This window comes from Rhinoderma darwinii, chromosome 5 (assembly GCF_050947455.1).
Source record: "Rhinoderma darwinii isolate aRhiDar2 chromosome 5, aRhiDar2.hap1, whole genome shotgun sequence".
Lineage (NCBI taxonomy): Eukaryota > Metazoa > Chordata > Amphibia > Anura > Rhinodermatidae > Rhinoderma > Rhinoderma darwinii.
The window spans coordinates 14,611,372-14,631,170 of record NC_134691.1 but is presented as its reverse complement, the minus strand read 5'-3'; the positions used below and the strand labels follow the sequence as shown (position 1 = coordinate 14,631,170).

Below are 19,799 nucleotides of genomic sequence, written 5' to 3'. Positions count from 1 at the left end.
AGTGAGTGCAGCTCTGGAGTATAATACAGGATGTAACTCAGGATCAGTACAGGATAAGTAATGTAATGTATGTACACAGTGACTCCACCAGCAGAATAGTGAGTGCAGCTCTGGAGTATAATACAGGATGTAACTCAGGATCAGTACAGGATAAGGAATGTAATGTATGTACACAGTGACTCCACCAGCAGAATAGTGAGCGCAGCTCTGGAGTATAATACAGGATGTAACTCAGGATCAGTACAGGATAAGTAATGTAATGTATGTACACAGTGACTGCACCAGCAGAATAGTGAGTGCAGGTCTGGAGTATAATACAGGATAAGTAATGTAATGTATGTACACAGTGACTCCACCAGCAGAATAGTGAGTGCAGCTCTGGAGTATAATACAGGATGTAACTCAGGATCAGTACAGGATAAGTAATGTAATGTATGAACACAGTGACTACACCAGCAGAATAGTGAGTGCAGCTCTGGAGTATAATACAGGATATAACTCAGGATCAGTACAGGATAAGGAATGTAATATATACTCCTTATTTACTATATTTCTATATAAAATGTTGTTGCTGAACACTTTGCTTTGTTTATACTGTACTGGTTTTAAGTTATGTGATTCTTCTCCGTTTATATTCATAGATCCAAATAGAATTCTGCTGGGTTTCTTGTTAACAGGGAGAAGTGCATTGTGGGAGCTCAGCAGTTAGTTGTTAGGTCACATGTCTGACAGCCAAGTGTAAATAAACCACAGTCTGTTTTTTTAAGGGCCATCAGCAGGATTGTGATACACTCCAGTCACATCCAGAGCTGCTAACACCTGGTGTCAAAATCAGTAGAAAATAAGTAAAGCAAAGTATTTGCATAATTACTTAATCTTTTATGTACATTTAGACTATTGTTAAAGCAACCTGCGTCTGTCAGGGCATGATGGGAGTTGTAGTTTATCAACAGCTGGAGAGCTACAGGTCAGAGAACACTGTTCTAAAATGTGAACAAGCCATGTTTACTATTTATTAAATGTAAGGACTAAAGCACGAGTTCCTCCGAAGGCATTTCCATAATAGACTTTATAATGTGTTTCCCCCACTAATTACGAGCTGTTTAGTTTGTATCTTGAGGCATCCATGGCAGTTTGCAATTAAGAAGAATTAAGCATCTGATAAATGATGTATGAGGAATCCCAGGATCATCGATCACGCTTTCTTTGTCTCTAGAGGTCACGTGATCTCACCTGTCTGATATGTCGCTTTCTTCACTATTCCGGCAAACACCGCCCAGGACCTTGATAACAATGTGCAGATATATTTATAAAGGGGTTCTCTGCTTTGGAAAATCCTTTTTCGCTAGAAGGGTTTCTTGCTGATCAACTAGCTGATCACAGGGTGTCCTTAAAGAACCCCCAGCGATCAACTGTAATCTATGGAAGAGCCTGGCAGCAAGTGCTCAGTTTCCCTGCAGCGCCACCACAGGAGAAAATAAGCATTACAGAGTTCTCATTAAAATCATTGAGCTGTCTGTTTATTGCATGGATGTGCCGGGTCCCTCAGACTGAAATACACTATTTATAGCTGCACCCTGTGCTGGCCAACAGATGAGAGTCCTGAATAGTGGGTCCCCCTCTATTAGCTGCTGTGAAGAGCGTATGTTGCTCTGGAGGGTGTCCGACATCCATGCATCACACAGACATCCATAAGAACCCTTCACATTTCCTGTAGCATGGTATAACTGATTCCATGGAGTACCCGCCATAGTCATGAGGGGACCTGTCACCAAAAAAAGGTTTTAAAAGTTGACAAATTTTCCAATTTTATGTAGCTAAAGCTCCTCCTGTGTGACGGGTTCCGTAACGGAGAATGGATTATTTGGGGGTCATGTTGCTGGTTCCCCTTGATCAGCTGTTATTGCTACAAACATGCCTTGATTTCCCCTGCAGGACATGAAGCGTTGCACTGTGCCCATTGAAATAAATTTACCAGCCATGTAATGCGTGGTAGAGCTGGGTCCTCCCAGCTTAAAGGGGCATTTTTTATTGATGGCCTATCTTTAAAGGGATTGTCCCAACTGTTCACTAGGGCATATTGGCATCACAGAGGGAGTGGGATGTGACCCTTTTACAATTAGAAAGCCACTGAAAAGAGCTCCGGCGGACTCAGCATGTCCATTTATGTTTCCACTGCAATATGTGTGTCCGTCAGCTGATGTCCAGGGCAGTTTCCTTTTGAGAAGGTGTTGTCTGGTTGGAACAACCATTTTAATTGTAGTATTAGGGGGTAAAAAAAATAGGACCATGTTGCATTGCTACAAACTCCCCCCTCAATTGGACTTTCCCTAGTGCTGGGAGAAGGGAAGTGATGTAACGCATTTTGAGCCCCCTGTGGCCAGATAGGGAAATGCAGTGAACTACGTTTATGATGCCTGATCTGACTCCATTCACCTATGTATATCTATGTAAAACCTGCATTGCCTTATGCTGCGTCAGTATAAAATCCAGCTAATCAGATATAAATATGTGTTATTCATACCCTATTTTTCTGGCATTAGATCCGGCATGAATGTGAACATTTCACAGTTACTGTATGTGCTCCCTGGGCTCCTTGATTCCTTTGTTACTAATAATGCAGTGGTAATTATCCCAACGGGGCAGAGGCGTACACAACATCTCAAATTTATTTGCATGGCTGCCGCTGCTCGCCGTGATCGTGACTCTGCATAATCACCTTCATTCATTTCACAATTTAAATAATATCGTTGGCACCACAGCCGGCCGCCCAGCGAGAAGAAGTTCATGCCTTGGAAACACCAGATCAGCCTTCTTATGAACTAACATATAAATGAAGATTGACGTGATTCGGCTGGACGGCGCTATGTGTAAACAAATTTCACCTTGAGGCCTCATTTACACGAGCGTGTGCGTTTTGCGCGCGCAAAAAACGCAGCGTTTTGCGTGCGCAAAAGGCACTTGCCAGCTCCGTGTGTCATCCGTGTATGATGCGCGGCTGAGTGATTTTCGCGCAGCCGCCATCATAGAGATGAGGCTAGTCGACGTCAGTCACTGTCCATGGTGCTGAAAGAGCTAACTGATCGGCAGTAACTCTTTCAGCACCCTCGACAGTGAATTCCGATCACCATATTGAGTAACCTGTTTAAAAAAAAAGAGGTTCGTACTTACCGAGAACTTCCCGGCCGTTGCCTTGGTGACGCGTCCTTGGTGACGCGTCCTTGGTGACGCGCCTCTCTTGACATCTGGCCCCACCTCCCTGGATGACGCGGCAGTTCATGTGACCGCTGCAGCCTGTGCTTGGCCTGTGATTGGCTGGAGCTGTCACTTGGACTGAATTGTCATCCCGGGAGGTCAGACTGGAGGAAGAAGCCGGGAGTTATCGGTAAGTCAGAACTTTTTTTTTTTTACACGTTCACGTATATTGGAATCGGAAGTCACTGTCCAGGGTGCTGAACCAGTTTAACTCTTTCAGCACCCTGCACAGTGACTGTCTCCTGCCGGGTTCGGTCAAAACGAGTTCGGCCGAACCCGGTAAAGTTCGGTTCGCTCATGTCTAAGACACTCCGTTCGGATGTTTGTAAACAGAAAAGCACGTGGTGCTTTTCTGTTTACATTCAGTTTGACAGCTCTTGCGCGAATCACGCAGTTCGCACGGAAGTGCTTCCATGCGACCTTCGTGGTTTTCACGCACCCATTGACTTCAAAATTCACGCATCGTCTGCACTGCCCCATAGAGTAATATAGGTGCGTACGACACGCGTGAAAAGCACGCGCGTCGCACGCGCGTATATTACGCTCGTGTAAATGAGGCCTTAAAGCCACTTAAAAAAATTATTTCGTAAATTGCATATATAGCAATTCCCTGCAGTGCAGTCATTATCACAATGGCTGCCGGTAGCCATGGGACTCTTCTGGGAATAAGCTGCTCATATTCCCCGCCTATGTCAGCAGTCTATTTGCAAAAGGCAACCTGGATTCTGCTGACAGAAATTTGATATTTTATGATTGGCCGCTATAGGTAATTGCTCCTCGTTGTGCAAGCTTTTATAAATCAATCTCCCATCCCCCAATAACGTACATACAAGAGAGGGGACTCCGTTATGACACACAGTTTTGACACCCATAATAGAAAGGCGCTTGGTGTTTGCTTTCCCCTTCACTCCCTTTCCATGACCCTTGGGCCGATTCCCTACCCCTTGTTTGCCTAGTCGTAGAGCCCTGCACATGTTCTCACCACCCAATTGCGGAAGTGATGGGGCAATCAGGACTGGACCCCCTCTCTCCAAGGGACTCCTGGCAGCCTTATGGTCTGCTTCTATGGGAAGTATCCTCTTGACCCCCCCCCCCCCTAGTAAGGCCTGATGTCATCGGTTATTATTTTATATATATATATATATATATATATATATATATCGTTCTGATGTCATTGGGTATAAACTATGAGATCTGATGTTATTGCCCATAAATGACAGGTTCTGATGCATTATCTATTAACTATAAATCGCGAGTTCTGATGTCATTCGCTATATACTACAGGTTCTGATGTAATTTACTATAAACTACAGGCTCTGATGTCATTGGTTTTATATATATATATATATATATATATATATATATATATTTCTGATGTCATTGGCTACAAAATGACAGGTTCTGATGTCAGTACCTATTAACTATAGCTTGTGATGCAATTGGCTATAAACTACGAGTTCTGATGTCATAGGCTATAAACTACGAGTTCTGATGTCATAGGCTATAAACTACGCGTTCAGATGTCATAGGCTATAAACTACGAGTTCTGATGTCATAGGCCATAAACTACGAGTTCTGATGTCATAGGCTATAAGGTTCAGACTACTTTTATTGATATCAGATTACAGTGACCTCGTCATTTATTATAGGAGATGCCTTTTCTCAAGGATGAGGGTGATCCTCATCATCATTATCACCACATTATTATTCTCTTTAGGAACACTGTTGTCTAATTTTTGGGAAGTCCTTGTCGCAGTAATCTGTATCACACTCCTTGCTCCTTCCAGTAACTGGCAAGGTTTTCACTGATTTCAGACTCTCTTATATTTTCAGTAGTTCAAAGAGAATCGAAAAACTTGAAGTGGATCCAAAGGCGCATTCATTTCCCGATGTGGCAAATATCGTCCAGGAAAAGAGAAGCGGAGCCCAGGGACCACTCGTTCTAAGAAACGGCAAACCCAAACACGTGACCGAGGATGAAGGAGATTTCACAGAAAATTCAGAGGTCCCACCTCTTATATAAGAAATACTCTGTTAGGCTGGATTCACACGAACGTGGCGTTTTTGCGGACGCAAAAACGCAGAGTTTTGCGCGCGCAAAAATCACTTGCCAGCTCCGTGTGTCATCCGTGTATGATGCGCGGCTGCGTGATTTTCGCGCAGCCGCCATCATAGATGATTCTAGCCGACGTCAGTCACTATCCAAGGTGCTGAAAGAGTTAACTGATCGGCAGTAACTCTTTCAGCACCCTCGACAGTGAATTCCGATCACCATATCTAGCAAAAAAAAGAAGAGGTTCGTACTTACCGAGAACTTCCCGGCCGTTGCCTTGGTGACGCGTCCTTGGTGACGCGCCTCTCTTGACATCTGGCCCCACCTCCCTGGATGACGCGGCAGTCCATGTGACCGCTGCAGCCTGTGCTTGGCCTGTGATTGGCTGCAGCTGTCACTTGGACTGAATTGTCATCCCGGGAGGTCAGACTGGAGGAAGAAGCCGGGAGTTATCGGTAAGTCAGAACTTTTATTTTTTTTACTCGTTCATGTATATTGTGATCGGAAGTCACTGTCCAGGGTGCTGAAACAGTTTAACTCTTTCTGCACCCTGGACAGTGACTATATCCGGACGTCGCGTACCGGAAATTTTTTTGCCATGTTCGGCCAAAACGAGTTTGGCCGAACCCGGTGAAGTTCGGTTGTCCGGCTTCGCTCTTCTCAAAGACACTCCGTTTGGATGTTTGTAAATAGAAAAGCACGTGGTGCTTTTCTGTTTACATTCATCCTTTTGACAGCTCTTGCGCAAATCACGCAGTTCGCACGGAAGTGCTTCCGTGCGGCATGTGTGGTTTTCACGCACCCATTGGCTTCAATGGGTGCGTGATGCGTGCAAAACGCCCAAAGATTGGACATGTCGTGACTTTTTTTCAGCGGACTCACGCTGAGCAAAAATCACGGACATGTCTGCACGGCCCCATAGACACATATAGGTCCGTGCAACGCGCGTGCAAATCACGCGCGTTGCACGGACCTTTTTCACGTTCGTCTGAATAAAGCCTTACTGCCGATTGTATATTGTATCTTCACACTTGACTCATTTAGTTTTTTTTTATGGTTTCTAGAAAATAACACAACCTACTGTCTGGGTCATTCATACTTTTCCACTTCTCACAGTCCCATTACCTCCTGCCAGGGTCCATATTTCTTGTTATATATGTTATAATGACTGGGGGTGTGGCCTAATGGGATAAAAAATGGTTGCCGGTAATTGGACATGACCCCCAAAAACTTGGCCCTATCACATTCTTACATAAATAAGAGGTGGACCCATAGAAAAAAATAAAAGTATGTCTGGCATCCACCCGAACATAAAAACTGCTGGACATCAGATTAAAAATTCATAATTTGTATAGGAGGATATAGGTTTTAATTATTAAGACAACTTGCGGTTCTCCGGTAGTTGTAGAACAATAAGGCCATGTTCACACAGAGTCTTTTGACGTGGAAACCGCAGCAAAAAAGTCTGAAAACACCTCTCATTGATTTCAATGGGAGGCGGAGGCGTTTTTTTTCCCCGCAGTCGGAAAAAATGCTCGCTGGAAAAAGAAGCGACATGCCCTCTCTCCGAGAAAGCGTTTTTTTGCGGCGTTTTTTTTTGCCTGCGGCACTCAATGGACGCAGCCCAAACAAAAACAGCGAAAAACGCGGCAAACGGCGCGCAGGCAGGTTCAAATCTGCCTCAGTATTCCAGATGGTTTTTGCCTGCAAAAAAACTCTGTGTGAACAGGGCCTAAGACCTATCATGTCCTGCCCTTCATGAGATATTAGGAGTTGTAGTTCCTCATCAGCTGGAAAATTGCAAATAAAAAGAAACAATATTCCTTGACGTTTCTGCCCCGTAAATCAGATGCCGTTAACCCTTACCCTGCTGGGATAATATTCACTCTTTTGATCTAAACAAATAAAATTGAATTAGAATTGAAAAACCTGAATTATAAAATAAAAAAAATTCTATTATAACCTCCATACCCAGTTATTGTGTGACAGCAGACACCTTTATACTCCTGGGCGCCTTCATGCAATTTTGCATGGCAGCGTTCCATTTTGTTAAAATGTGATAAAAATTCATGTTTGCGGCTAAATCTGTCACCCAGACACACAGCTCGTCCTGAAGATGAGCGTTCAGGATGTGCAGAGTTTGTACATGAGGGTATGTTCACACGCAGTGGTTTCAGGCGTGTTTTGGGGCATTTACGCCTCGAAAAACGCCTGAAAAAACGGAAGCTGAACGCCTACGAACATCTGCCCATTGGAAAAACAGCATTTAGTTCATATGGGGCGTATTTTTACGCCTCTCTTTTAAAAACCGGAGCGTAAAAAGACGCTCCATAAAAAGAAGTAGCATGTCACTTCTTGAGGCGTTTTTTGGAGCTGATTTTTCCATTGAACACGCAGTAGCAAAATACGTCTGAAATTACGGAGCTGTTTTCAGGCGAAAACAGCTCCTGAATTTCGGATTTTTTGCAAGTACTCGCAGGTTTTGCGGCATCCGTTACGGATGTAATTGGAACGGTTTTTCAATGGAGTCAATGAAAAACGTCTCCAAAAACGTCTCAAGAAGTGACAGGCACTTCTTTTTCGCGGGCGTCTTTTTACGCGCCGTCTTTTGACAGCAACGCGTAAAATGACACCTCGTGGGAACAGAACATCGTAAGACCCATTGCAAGCAATGGGCAGATGTTTGTAGGCGTAATGGAGCCGTTTTTTCAGCCGTAATTCGAGGCATAAAACGCCCAAATTACGTCTGAAAACAGTGCGTGTGAACATAGCCTTATACCTATGTCTCATATCTTCACATAGTAACCAGAACCAGGTGCCGGTGAACATCCGAGTCACGTAGTCGATAAATGGCCTGACTAGGGGTGATTAGATATTTAACCGCTAAACTTCCCACCCCTGAACTAGCCCCCCCCCCCCCAAGGCTTCATGCACAGGTTGCGTAATTTGGTGCAAAAAATTAACTGCAGATAAACGCAGGTAAAATCCTTTATGGTGTGGTTTTTTTATGCATTTTTAGGTGTGAATTTTACATTTTGATGCAAAAATAGGTGCGGATTTATGCTGCTGATTTTGGTGCGTTTTTTTTTATAAACTTGTCAGATACAATTCTAAGGCGGAAAGCGAGATAAATTGACATGCTACAGATTTCAGATTACGCACTGCGGGTATATTTCCGTGCAGAAAAATTCTGCAACGTGTAGATGAGATTTCTTGGGATCTTATTTTCTTTGCTGGTGCAGTATTACGAGGCGGATTTGACGCAGGAAAATCTGCGCGCCAAATGCCCACGTAATACGCATCCTGTGCATTTCACCTAAATGTAACAGAAAGCACCTATAGAAGAGGGGTGATAACATGAAGAAAGGATCCTGTACCCCCTGGGGGCTGTACAGGGGGAGAGATAACCATCTATGATATTTCTTCCTGCTCTCACTTGCAGTTTGTAAACCAGAAATACTGAAATGTCATGAACTGCTAATCCCTACCAAAGAAATCACTATAAAGCGCACAGCCCTCCACCTAGAAAATGTAACCTGTGAGTCGACACTCCGAACCCTCTTCTAGTCGTCAAAGTTATTTTTTTCTTTATCAGAGATTTTTATTTTGAAAATATAACAGTACAGAAACATTTCACGGTTTGTGCAAAAAAAAGGAAATTTGCACGCAGTGCAATACATTTAAATGAAGAATCATAGTGTAACAACAGTATGCATATATATATATACATGTATAAGAACAACAGTAAAAGGTAGCCTCCCACCTATCAGAATTGAGTGATAAGAGAGATATAACGGCAATAACTGTACCATGTTCGCGTCAAATCAGTGCAATAGTCAGGGAGACCGCCCCCCCCAGTAAAGTGAAAAGTGACACATATAAGAGCACTTGTGAATATACGGACACACAACACATAACACCAGACAACAAAGGGAAAACACATACAGACAAAGCGCCTCCGGTAGGAAATATAATTTGTTCAGAACATTCCATCCAGCCAGAGAGGCAAATCAGCACCATCCCGGAATCCAGACCACACCATCCAAGTTTGGACGAAGAACCCTGAATTGTCCCTATCAGCGGACAGCAACTCCTCCATCCTCATAATCCCGTTCACCTCCGTTACCCATTCCGCCAGGGACGGTACAGTATGCGACTTCCAGTGACGAGGTATCACCGTTCTCGCTGCGGTCAAGAAATGTCGAAAGATCCCCTTTTTGAGGTGTGGGAGTGATCCAGGAACCATAGAAAGCAAGCCTATGGAAGCCGAGGTCGGAACCTCATTATGGAAAAGCTTGTTGCCTAGATCAAAAATCTTTCCCCAAAAGGGACGTAGCATGGGACATTCCCACCAAATATGCAACATAGTTCCAGGAGCCCCCCACACCTCCAACAATCAGGCTATACCCTGATGTGTCGGCTATGTAACAAGGTCGGACAACGGTACCACCTGGTAAGTATTTTGTAATTCTTTTCCTGGGCAAAACAAGACATCGGTAACTTATGGGCTAGAAAGAAGGCGGTGCCCCATTCCTTTTCAGAGTGTCTAACCCCCATTTCCTCGTCCCATGCGGCAGTGAAGGATAATTGAGAAAAAGAAAATTTTGGCAGGTGGGACAACACATGAGAAGGGGCTGTGGGCAAGGACAAGTAGAGTTCCAGAGGAGTCTTATCCTGTAGTAATACCAAACAGTCATCCATGGAGGAGAGATAGGACCGCAACTGCAAATAGGACCACCAGGTTGACCGCCTCCCCGGGCAGGCAGCAGATACATCAGTCATTGGCAATATGGCACCGTCTGGAGTAAGGGTCTCAGACAAACATCCACCATTTCCTCTCTCCCAACAGAGGAATGTATCAACACCCTCCGCCGGAGGGAAAGAAGGATTATCAAATAGAGGAGTCAAGGGACCCGGGCGATGGACAAGGCCCGTAGTACCCAGGATCCGTTCCCATACCATGAGAAACTGACGTGTGAGGAAAGGTAGAGAGAGAGTTTGTCTCTGAAGGACTGATAGCCACGGCAGAGAGGACAATGCAAGAGGAGACATAGCCTTTTCAATGCGCACCCATTGCTTACCTGTTTCCGAACGGAACCAATCAACTACTCTCATAATTATCGCTGCTTGATGGTATCATTTAAAGTCTGGGAGACCCGCGCCCCCGTCTATTTTTGGCCGGCTAAGGACAGCAAACCGGATACGAGGCTTAGAGGAGCCCCACACAAACTTGGTTATGGCCCTATGTAAAACCTGGAAAAAACTGGATGGTACAGCAATAGGGACGGTCTGGAAGATATATAGAAATTTGGGCAAGATATCCATTTTAACCGCATTGATACGCCCAAACCACGACATGCGGTTCCCGCCGTATTCCGCCAAGTCCTTCATGGTACGCTGTAGAATGGGCGTATAATTCAGAGCATACAAATCCGACTGTTGTGTGGGGACATGTACCCTTAGGTATTTTAAAGATGTAGGTTGCCACCTGAACGGAAAAACCTGAGCGAGATGGGCAGCTAGAGGGTGATCCAAAGAGATATTCAAGGCCTCCGATTTAGAGTAATTGACTTTAAAGTTACTTAAATGACCAAAGCACTCAAACTCCTCCGTCAAAGATGGCAAAGAAATCATGGGAGTTGTAATGTATACCAGAAGGTCATCTGCGTATAACGCCAATTTATGATGCTGTGAGCCAACGCGTATACCATTAATATTAGGGTTGTTCCGCAGTGCCACGGCCAGGTGTTCCATGACCAGAACATACAAAAGAGGCGAAAGTGGGCACCCCTGTCTCGTGCCATTAGCAATAGACAGAGGATCAGATCATAGTCCGTTGACACGAACTCGAGCAGTAGGCCTTTGGTAAGAGGCCATTATCCTATCCACCATGGTGGTGCCAAGGCCAACCTGCGTCAGGACACTGCGGAGGAACACCCAGTGCACTCTATCAAAAGCCTTTTCGGCATCTATCGAGAGTAAGCACATCGGTATCTTACGGGTTTGGCAGTATGACGTCAAAAGGAGAGTTTTGTTCGTGTTATCCCGCGCTTCCCGACCACACACAAACCCCACCTGATCATCCACGATCAAGCCAGGCAGTAATGGCGATAAACGAGAGGCAAGCAACTTTGCGAAAAGCTTCACATCTACATTGATTAGCGATATGGGCCTGAAGTTTGCGCACACCGTTGGATCCTTGCCTGGTTTTGGTAGGAGAGTTATATGAGCCTCGAGGGATTGAGGCGCAAAGGGACACGAGGAGGACACCGAATTAAAAACTTTCGTCAGAAAAGGAGCCAATTGATCTTTAAATGCCTTGTAAAATTTATTATTAAACCCATCGGGCCCCGGGCTCTTGCCTAAGGGTGACTCTCCAATAGCACATTCCACTTCGGCTTCCAAAAAATCCTCCTCAAGCTCCAAAGCCACCCCCTCCTCCAAGGTCGGCAACGCAGTATCATGAACATAACGGTCGATTTTATCCCGTAACGCCTCCGCCTGCATATCATGAAATTGGCCTTTAATATTGTATAGCGCCGAGTAATAGTGTTTAAAGCAGTCAGTAATACCAACCGGGTCATGAACCTCACTGCCCGAGGGAGATGAAACTTTAGGAATATATGACGTTTGTGTGCGGGGATGCAGTATCCGTGCCAGAGACCTACCGCATTTATCCGCATGTTTGTAGGAGTGCTTACGCATCCGATCCCTGAACCGAGCATGTGACTGGTCTATCAAAGAACGCAAGGATTCTCTCGCTGTAGTGAGCTCCGCAAAAATCTGTGAGGATGGGACCTGTTTATGACAGGATTCCAGATCCCGTATCTGAATCAAGAGACGTGCAATAGCAAACCCCTTTTCGCGCTTCAATCGTGCCCCATTTTGTATTAGTACCCCTCGAATGACACACTTCAGTGCCTCCCACTGGAGTGGCAAGGGAGTAGCTTCATGTTCATGAACCTCAAAGAAACCGGAAAGTGAATCTTTAATGGCCGCCACGCATACTGTATACTGTAGCAAATTGTCATTAAGTTTCCAAGATTGGAAATTAGGCAACGAGTTAGGAAGTGTGAGATTCAGAAACACAGGGGCATGATCCGACCAAACCATAGGGCCCACGTCAGAGGTAGGATGCCAGGTAAGCAAGTGGTGGCTAATCAAAAAAGCGTCTATCCTACTGTACATGTTATGCAGTGGGGAGAAATAAGTGTATTCTCTTACTTGAGGGTGTAGAATCCTCCACACGTCAATCAACTGCATGGAATGCATCACAGTTTTCAGTGCCCCCAAATGCGACTTAGGGACAACAGACCTGCCCCAGGAGGTGTCAAGTCTGGAATCGAAAGTCAGATTAAAATCACCTCCAACAATTAAAACGCCCTCAGTGAACTCCTCCAATTTCCTTAAATACAATCTGCCTACTCGTGCCTGGTCCTTATTGGGGAGGTACATATTAGCCAGAGTAAAGATCTTATTACGTATGGATAGCTTGAGAAAAACATATCGACCATCCGGGTCAACCAGAACATCAAGAATTTTATAAGAGAGTGACTTATGAATACATATACTGGCACCCTTGGACTTGGATTCCGGGTTGGTACTGTGGAACCAGGCCGGAAAATATCGATTCGTGAACTGTGGCGTATGGCTTGCCTGAAAGTGGGTCTCTTGTAGGAACAAAATATGTACCCACTCTTTATGCATGTTATATAAAATTTGTGAGCGTTTTTCTGGGACATTAAAGGGGTTGTCCCAAGTTGACTCAAATTTTTTTTTTTATACATTCTAAGCAGGAAATGAATTTTAAAACATTTGGTGTTAAAAAAAATTAAAAATTCATTTCCTAAGTGCCTTTTTTTTACACTTGATAACTCAGCAAGTGCTGGTTATCTTTTCTAAAAAGGGGCGTGAGCGGCTCGATGTCAATCAAGCCGCTCTGCTCTGCAGTGTGCGCGCTCCCGATGTTGCTAGATACTGTAGTTCTAGCAACATCGGGAGAATGTTCATCTCAAGCGGGCATGGTAAGCCCGATTGAGACGAACTTACCGTGAATGTCATCAACCCTACACTACACTACACTACACTACATTCACCCCGTTTCGGCAAGCCACTTTTCACTCCCCCACCCTGTCACTACATTTTTGTACCCGCCGCATCGGTGCTGCATCAGCACCCGGCGAACAACTAAAAATATATAAAATAAAATAAACTCACCTAAGACGTTCTAACGGCGCTGTGAACGGTCCCGTCACTTGCCATCTTCCTTCTTCTTGGCGCCGCTCGCATTCATAGTAACAATGCGTTGTGGCGCAGATGACGTAATCATATCAGGCACACGTGATTACTTCATCTGCGCCCACCGCTCTGTTATTGTGAATGGGAGAAGAAAAGTGACGGGACCGTTCAGCTCTTCGTGGGAACGTCTTAGGTGAGTTTATTTTTGTATGTATGTTGTTATGTATGTGTGTGAATGTATGTATGTATGTATGTGTGTATGTATGTATGTATGTATGTTACATAGTTAGTACGGCTGAAAAAAGACACATGTCCATCAAGTTCAACCAAGGGAAGGGAAAAGGGAAGGAAAAATTTCTACACATAGGAGCTAATATTTTTTTGTTCTAGGAAATTATCTAACCCTTTTTTAAAGCCATCTACTGTCCCTGCTGTGACCAGCTCCTGCGGTAGGCTATTCCATAAATTCACAGTTCTCACTGTAAAGAAGCCTTGTCGCCTCTGCAGCTTGAACCTTTTTTTCTCCAGACGGAGGGAGTGCCCCCTTGTTTTTTGAGGGGGTTTTACAAGGAACAGGATTTCACCATATTTTTTGTATGTGCCATTAATATATTTATATAAGTTAATCATGTCCCCCCTTAGTCGTCTTTTTTCAAGGCTAAATAGGTTTAATTCTTTCAATCTTTCCTCATAACTTAAATTCTCCATGCCCCTTATTAGCTTCGTTGCTCTTCTTTGTATTTTTTCCAACTCCAGGGCATCCTTTCTATGAACTGGAGCCCAGAACTGAACTGCATATTCTAGATGAGGCCTCACTAATGCTTTGTAAAGTGGCATTATTACATCCCTGTCCCGCGAGTCCATGCCTCTTTTAATACACGACAATATCCTGCTGGCCTTTGAAGCAGCTGATTGACACTGCATGCTGTTATTGAGTTTATGATTTACAAGTACACCCAGATCCTTCTCAACAAGTGAATCCGCCAGTGTAGCGCCCCCTAGGACATATGATGCATGCAGGTTGTTGGTACCAAGATGCATAACTTTACATTTATCTACATTAAACTTCATTTGCCAAGTGGACGCCCAAACACTTAGTTTGTTTAAATCTGCCTGTAATTCATGAACATCTTCCATAGTCTGAACTATATTACATAGCTTGGTGTCATCTGCAAAAATAGAAATAGTGCTATTAATCCCTTCCTCTATATCATTAATAAATAAGTTGAATAATAGTGGTCCCAGCACTGAACCCTGGGGTACACCACTTATAACCGGGGACCATTCAGAGAAGGAATCATTGACCACAACCCTCTGGATACGGTCCTTGAGCCAATTCTCAATCCAATTACAAACTATATTTTCTAAACCTATAGTCCTTAATTTACCCATTAGGCGCCTATGGGGGACAGTGTCAAATGCCTTTGCAAAGTCCAAAAACACTAAATCCACAGCGGCCCCTCTGTCTAGACTTCTGCTCACCTCTTCATAAAAACAGATTAGGTTAGTTTGACAACTTCTGTCCTTAGTAAAACCGTGCTGGCTGTCACTTATAATGCTATTTATTGTCACATAATCCTGTATATAGTCCCTCAATAGCCCCTCAAACATTTTCCCCACGATGGATGTTAAGCTTACTGGTCTATAATTACCCGGGGAAGACCTAGAGCCCTTTTTGAAAATAGGCACCACATTTGCCCTGCGCCAGTCCCTTGGCACTATACCTGTCACTAGAGATTCTCTGAATATTATGAAAAGGGGGACAGAAATAACTGAACTAAGCTCTTTAAGAATTCTAGGGTGTAACCCATCTGGTCCCGGAGCCTTGTGCACATTTATTTTATTTAGCTTGGACCATCTCTACATTCATCCAATTCAGTATATCAACTGATATATTAACAGCACTGGCACCGGCTACATCAGCTGCTCTTTCTTCAGTTGTATATACAGAGCTAAAGAACCCATTTAGTAACTCTGCCTTCTCTTGATCCCCTGTGACCAACTCCCCATTACCCCTATCTAGGGGTCCTACATGTTCAGACCTTGGCTTTTTTGCATTTATATGCTTGAAGAATTTTTTAGGATTTGTTTTACTATCCTTGGCCACCTGCCTTTCATTTTGTATTTTTGCTAATTTTATTACATTTTTACAGATTTTATTAAGCTCTTTATATTTTACAAAGGCTACAGCTGTACCCTCAGATTTGTATTTTTTAAATGCCCTTTTTTTGTCATGTATTGCCCCTTTCACAGAAGGTGTAAGCCATGTGGGGTTTAATTTGAGTCGTTTATACTTATTACCTGTAGGAATAAATTTTGCACTATAATAACTCAAAGTAAATTTGAAAATCTCCCATTTATCATTTGTTCCATTATTTGACATTAGTTCTTCCCAGTCTATATCCTGAATTGCAGCCCTCATCCTGGGGAAATTGGCTTTCTTAAAGTTAAATGTTTTTGCCCTCCCAGCCTGCGTTTGTTTTTTACAGTATAGGTAAAATGTAACTATATTATGATCACTGTTACCGAGGTTTTCACGAACATTGACATTCCCAACAAGATCTGCATTATTAGAAATGACCAGATCCAACAGAGCTTCACCTCTAGTCGGGTCTTCCACAAACTGGCCCATAAAATTTTCCTGCAACAGGTTGAGGAAATGTCTCCCCTTTGCAGTTGAAGCCGAACCATGACACCAATTAATATCCCGGAAATTAAAATCTCCCATTATCACTACAGTACCCGCCTGTGCAGCCCGCTCCATCTGTTTATATATCTGACCTTCCATCTCCTCAGTTATATTGGGGGGTCTATAGATTACACCAAAAGTAATTTTTTCAGTGTTTACCTCCCTTTCTAGTTCCACCCACAAGGTTTCAACCTCCTCACAGTCTTCACCCACTATTGTCTCTTTCACACTCGCCTTCATATCACTTCTCACATACAGACATACACCACCACCTTTCCTATTTGTCCTGTCTTTACGAAAAAGTGTAAAACCCTGTAGATTTACAGCCCAGTCATGTGAAGAGTCCAGCCATGTTTCAGCAACACCAACTATATCTATATTTTCTTCCAGTATCAAGGCCTCCAGCTCCCCCATTTTGCTTGCTAGACTTCTGGCATTTGTGAACATACACTTTAACTTGCCTGTCAGTTTTTCACTTTTATTATCAGAAATGTGATTTGACATTAATCGGGCCTTTTTATTTACACTGATGTTTTGTAACGAAAGGATCTCCTTATCTTGTTGTCTAGTCCTCTCCCCACATTCTGTTTCTCCCCCCACCAATATAGTCTGACCCCTCTCTAACCTGGCTACCCCTTTTTTTTCTACATTGACCTCCCTCCTCAGCCCTAGTTTAAATACTCCGCCACCCCAGCTAGAATTCTCTCCCCCAGCACAGCGGACCCCCTTCCATTTAGGTGCAAATCATCTGCAGAATACAGTTTGTACCCCAATGAAAAGTCAGCCCAGTGCTCTAGGAACCCAAATCCTTCTCCTCTACACCAAGACTTCAGCCATGCATTTAACTCCCTAAGCTCCCGCTGTCTTTCCTGTGATGCGCATGGCACAGGCAGTATTCCTGAGAATACAACCTTGGAGGTCCTTCCCTTCAGCTTGTAGCCTAGTTCTTTAAAATTATTCTTAAGGCTCCTCCACCTACCATTTATTCTGTCGTTGGTACCGACATGGACCACGACAGCTGGATCATCACCAGCCCCTCCCAGCAATTTGTCCACCCGTTCCACCACATGCCGAACCCTGGCACCAGGGAGACAGCAAACCATTCGGTTGAGGCGGTCTTGGCGACAAATTATTCTATCCGTCTTCCTGATTATAGAATCCCCTACAACTATCAATTGTCTTGGCTTGCCTGCATTACCATCCCGCCGACTACTAGCTGGGCTGTTCTCCCGGCTGTTAGGGAGATCAGTATCCACTAGGGCTGCCTTTTCTGAGACTGACACCCTCGCATCATCACCCAACCTGGCAATTTTGCTTGGAATGCCAGAAACCGGATCGGCCTTCCTTGTCTTTGACCCCTTTCTACTGCCCCTAACTACATTAACCCAGCTACTTACCTGATCCTGCTCACCCATGTCTTCACCCTCCAGTTCTAACCCACTAACTGCATGCTCTGTGAGCAGCAAGCTCCGCTCAAAATTGTCTATCCTCCTCAGTGTTGCATTCTGCTCCTCCAGATCTCTAATACGAGCTTCCAGGTGAACAACATGCTCACATCTGCCACAGAGATATTCACCCTGGAACTCCGGCTCCAGTCGTGTATACATATGACAAACTGTGCACTGAAGAAAACCTCCAATCTTGCTATCCATTATCCAAGTTACACCAAAACAGCGAACAATTGTCAAAGAAAAAGAAAAGAAGAAAAGTACTTACTGGGGCTTCAACTCCTCTTCACAATCCGGTTTTAGAACTCCACTTAGTTCACAAGCCACTTAAACCACCAAGCTCAGAAAGAGCAAGCTCAAAATGAGGTCTGATGACTAATTTATACCACCTGTGTCCAGTTAACCCCTTCCCCCTCGTCAACTGCTCAGCTGGAACGAATAGAAGTACAGCAACACAATCCGGTTTTAGAACTCCACTTAGTTCACAAGCCACTTAAACCACCAAGCTCAGAAAGAGTTGTATATGTTTTCTTGTATGTATGTTGTCATGTTTGTATGTGTATATGTGCATGTATGTGTATATGTGCATGTATGTTTGCATGTATGTATGTTTTCATGTATGTATGTTTGCAAGTATGTATGTTTGCATGTATGTATGTTTGCATGTATGTATGTTTGCTTGTATGTATGTTTTCTTGTATGTATGTTTGCTTGTATGTTTGCTTGTTTGTATGTTTGCTTGTATGTATGTATGTATGTTTGCTTGTTTGTATGTTTGCTTGTATGTATGTTTGCATGTATGTATGTATGTTTGCTTGTATGTATGTATGTTTGCATATTTGTATGTGTATATGTGCATGTATGTGTATATGTGCATGTATGTTTGCTTGTATGTATGTTTGCTTGTATGTATGCTTGCTTGTATGTATGTATGTTTGCATGTATGTATGTTTGCTTGTATGTTTGCTTGTATGTATGTTTGCTTGTATGTATGTTTGCTTGTATGTATGTTTGCTTGTAGGTAAGTATGTTTGCTTGTATGTATGTATGTATGTATATGTTTTCATGTATGTATGTTTTCATGTATGTATGTTTGCATGTATGTATGTTTTCTTGTATGTTGTCATGTTTGTATGTGTGTATGTTTTCATGTATGTGTTTTCATGTATGTATGTTGTCATGTTTGTATGTGTATATGTGCATGTATGTTTGCATGTATGTATGTTTGCATGTATGTATGTGTGTATGTTTGCATGTATGTGTTTTCATGTAGGTATGTTTGCATGTATGTATGTTTGTATGTATGTTTTCATGTATGTTGTCATGTTTGTATGTGTATACGTGCATGTATGTTTGCATGTATGTATGTATGTTTGTTTGTATATATGTCTGTATGGCCATGTATCTAAGCCAACTTTGCCGCAGGCTTCTATACATGGTATAACAGTCAGTATCACACATGAAAGTGAAAGTAAGCCTACGACATGTTTTATTTCATTTTGTTTTTATATTTTTGATTTCTTACAGGTTTGGTGTTTGGACTACGTCGGTTTCGAGGACTACTTAGATGACGCTTTTTTTTTCATCAATAAAATGGTTAATGAGGGTTGTGTTGGGGGTGCTTTATTTCAATAAAATATTTTATCTATATCTTTGTCTTTTCTTTTCAAGTTTTATTACTATCACTTTAGTAATGGCCGCTGTCTGAGTGACAAGGTCCATTACTAAGGGGAGGCTTAGTGTTAGCCGGTGCAGAGGCTAACACTAAACACCATTATTACCCCGGTACCCACCACCACCAGGGGTGCCGGGAGGAGCTTGGTACAATCCAGTACCCGATCATCTGTTGTGATGGTCGGGGTCTGGGGCGGCCGCAGGCTGGTATTATGAGGCTGGGAAGGGCCAAAAACAGTGGACCTTCCCACCCTTGTAATGCTAGGCTGCTGCTGCTGTGTTGTATCGGGCTGGTTATAAAAATGGGGGGGACCCCACGTCGTTTTTTTTTATTATTTATTTATTATTTTTATTAAAAAGACATGGGGTTCCACCCAATTTATCATAACCAACCACAAACACAGTGTTATTAGCCTGGGAATGTACTAAACCAGTGGCCCCT

The 19,799-nt window shown here is 43.5% G+C and overlaps 1 protein-coding gene across 1 annotated transcript in view; it reads left to right on the top strand.

Annotated features, from left to right (window-relative positions):
• LOC142652286 (dynein axonemal assembly factor 11-like) overlaps positions 1 to 5,533 on the top strand; it is a 38,882-nt gene extending 33,349 nt beyond the window's left edge. Inside the window, exon 7 of the mRNA XM_075827936.1 lies at positions 5,089 to 5,533. Within this exon, the coding sequence (XP_075684051.1) occupies positions 5,089 to 5,278 (190 nt within the window). The 3' untranslated portion in view covers positions 5,279 to 5,533. The remainder of the gene's footprint in view (positions 1 to 5,088) is intronic.
• Positions 5,534 to 19,799: the final 14,266 nt, after the last annotated feature.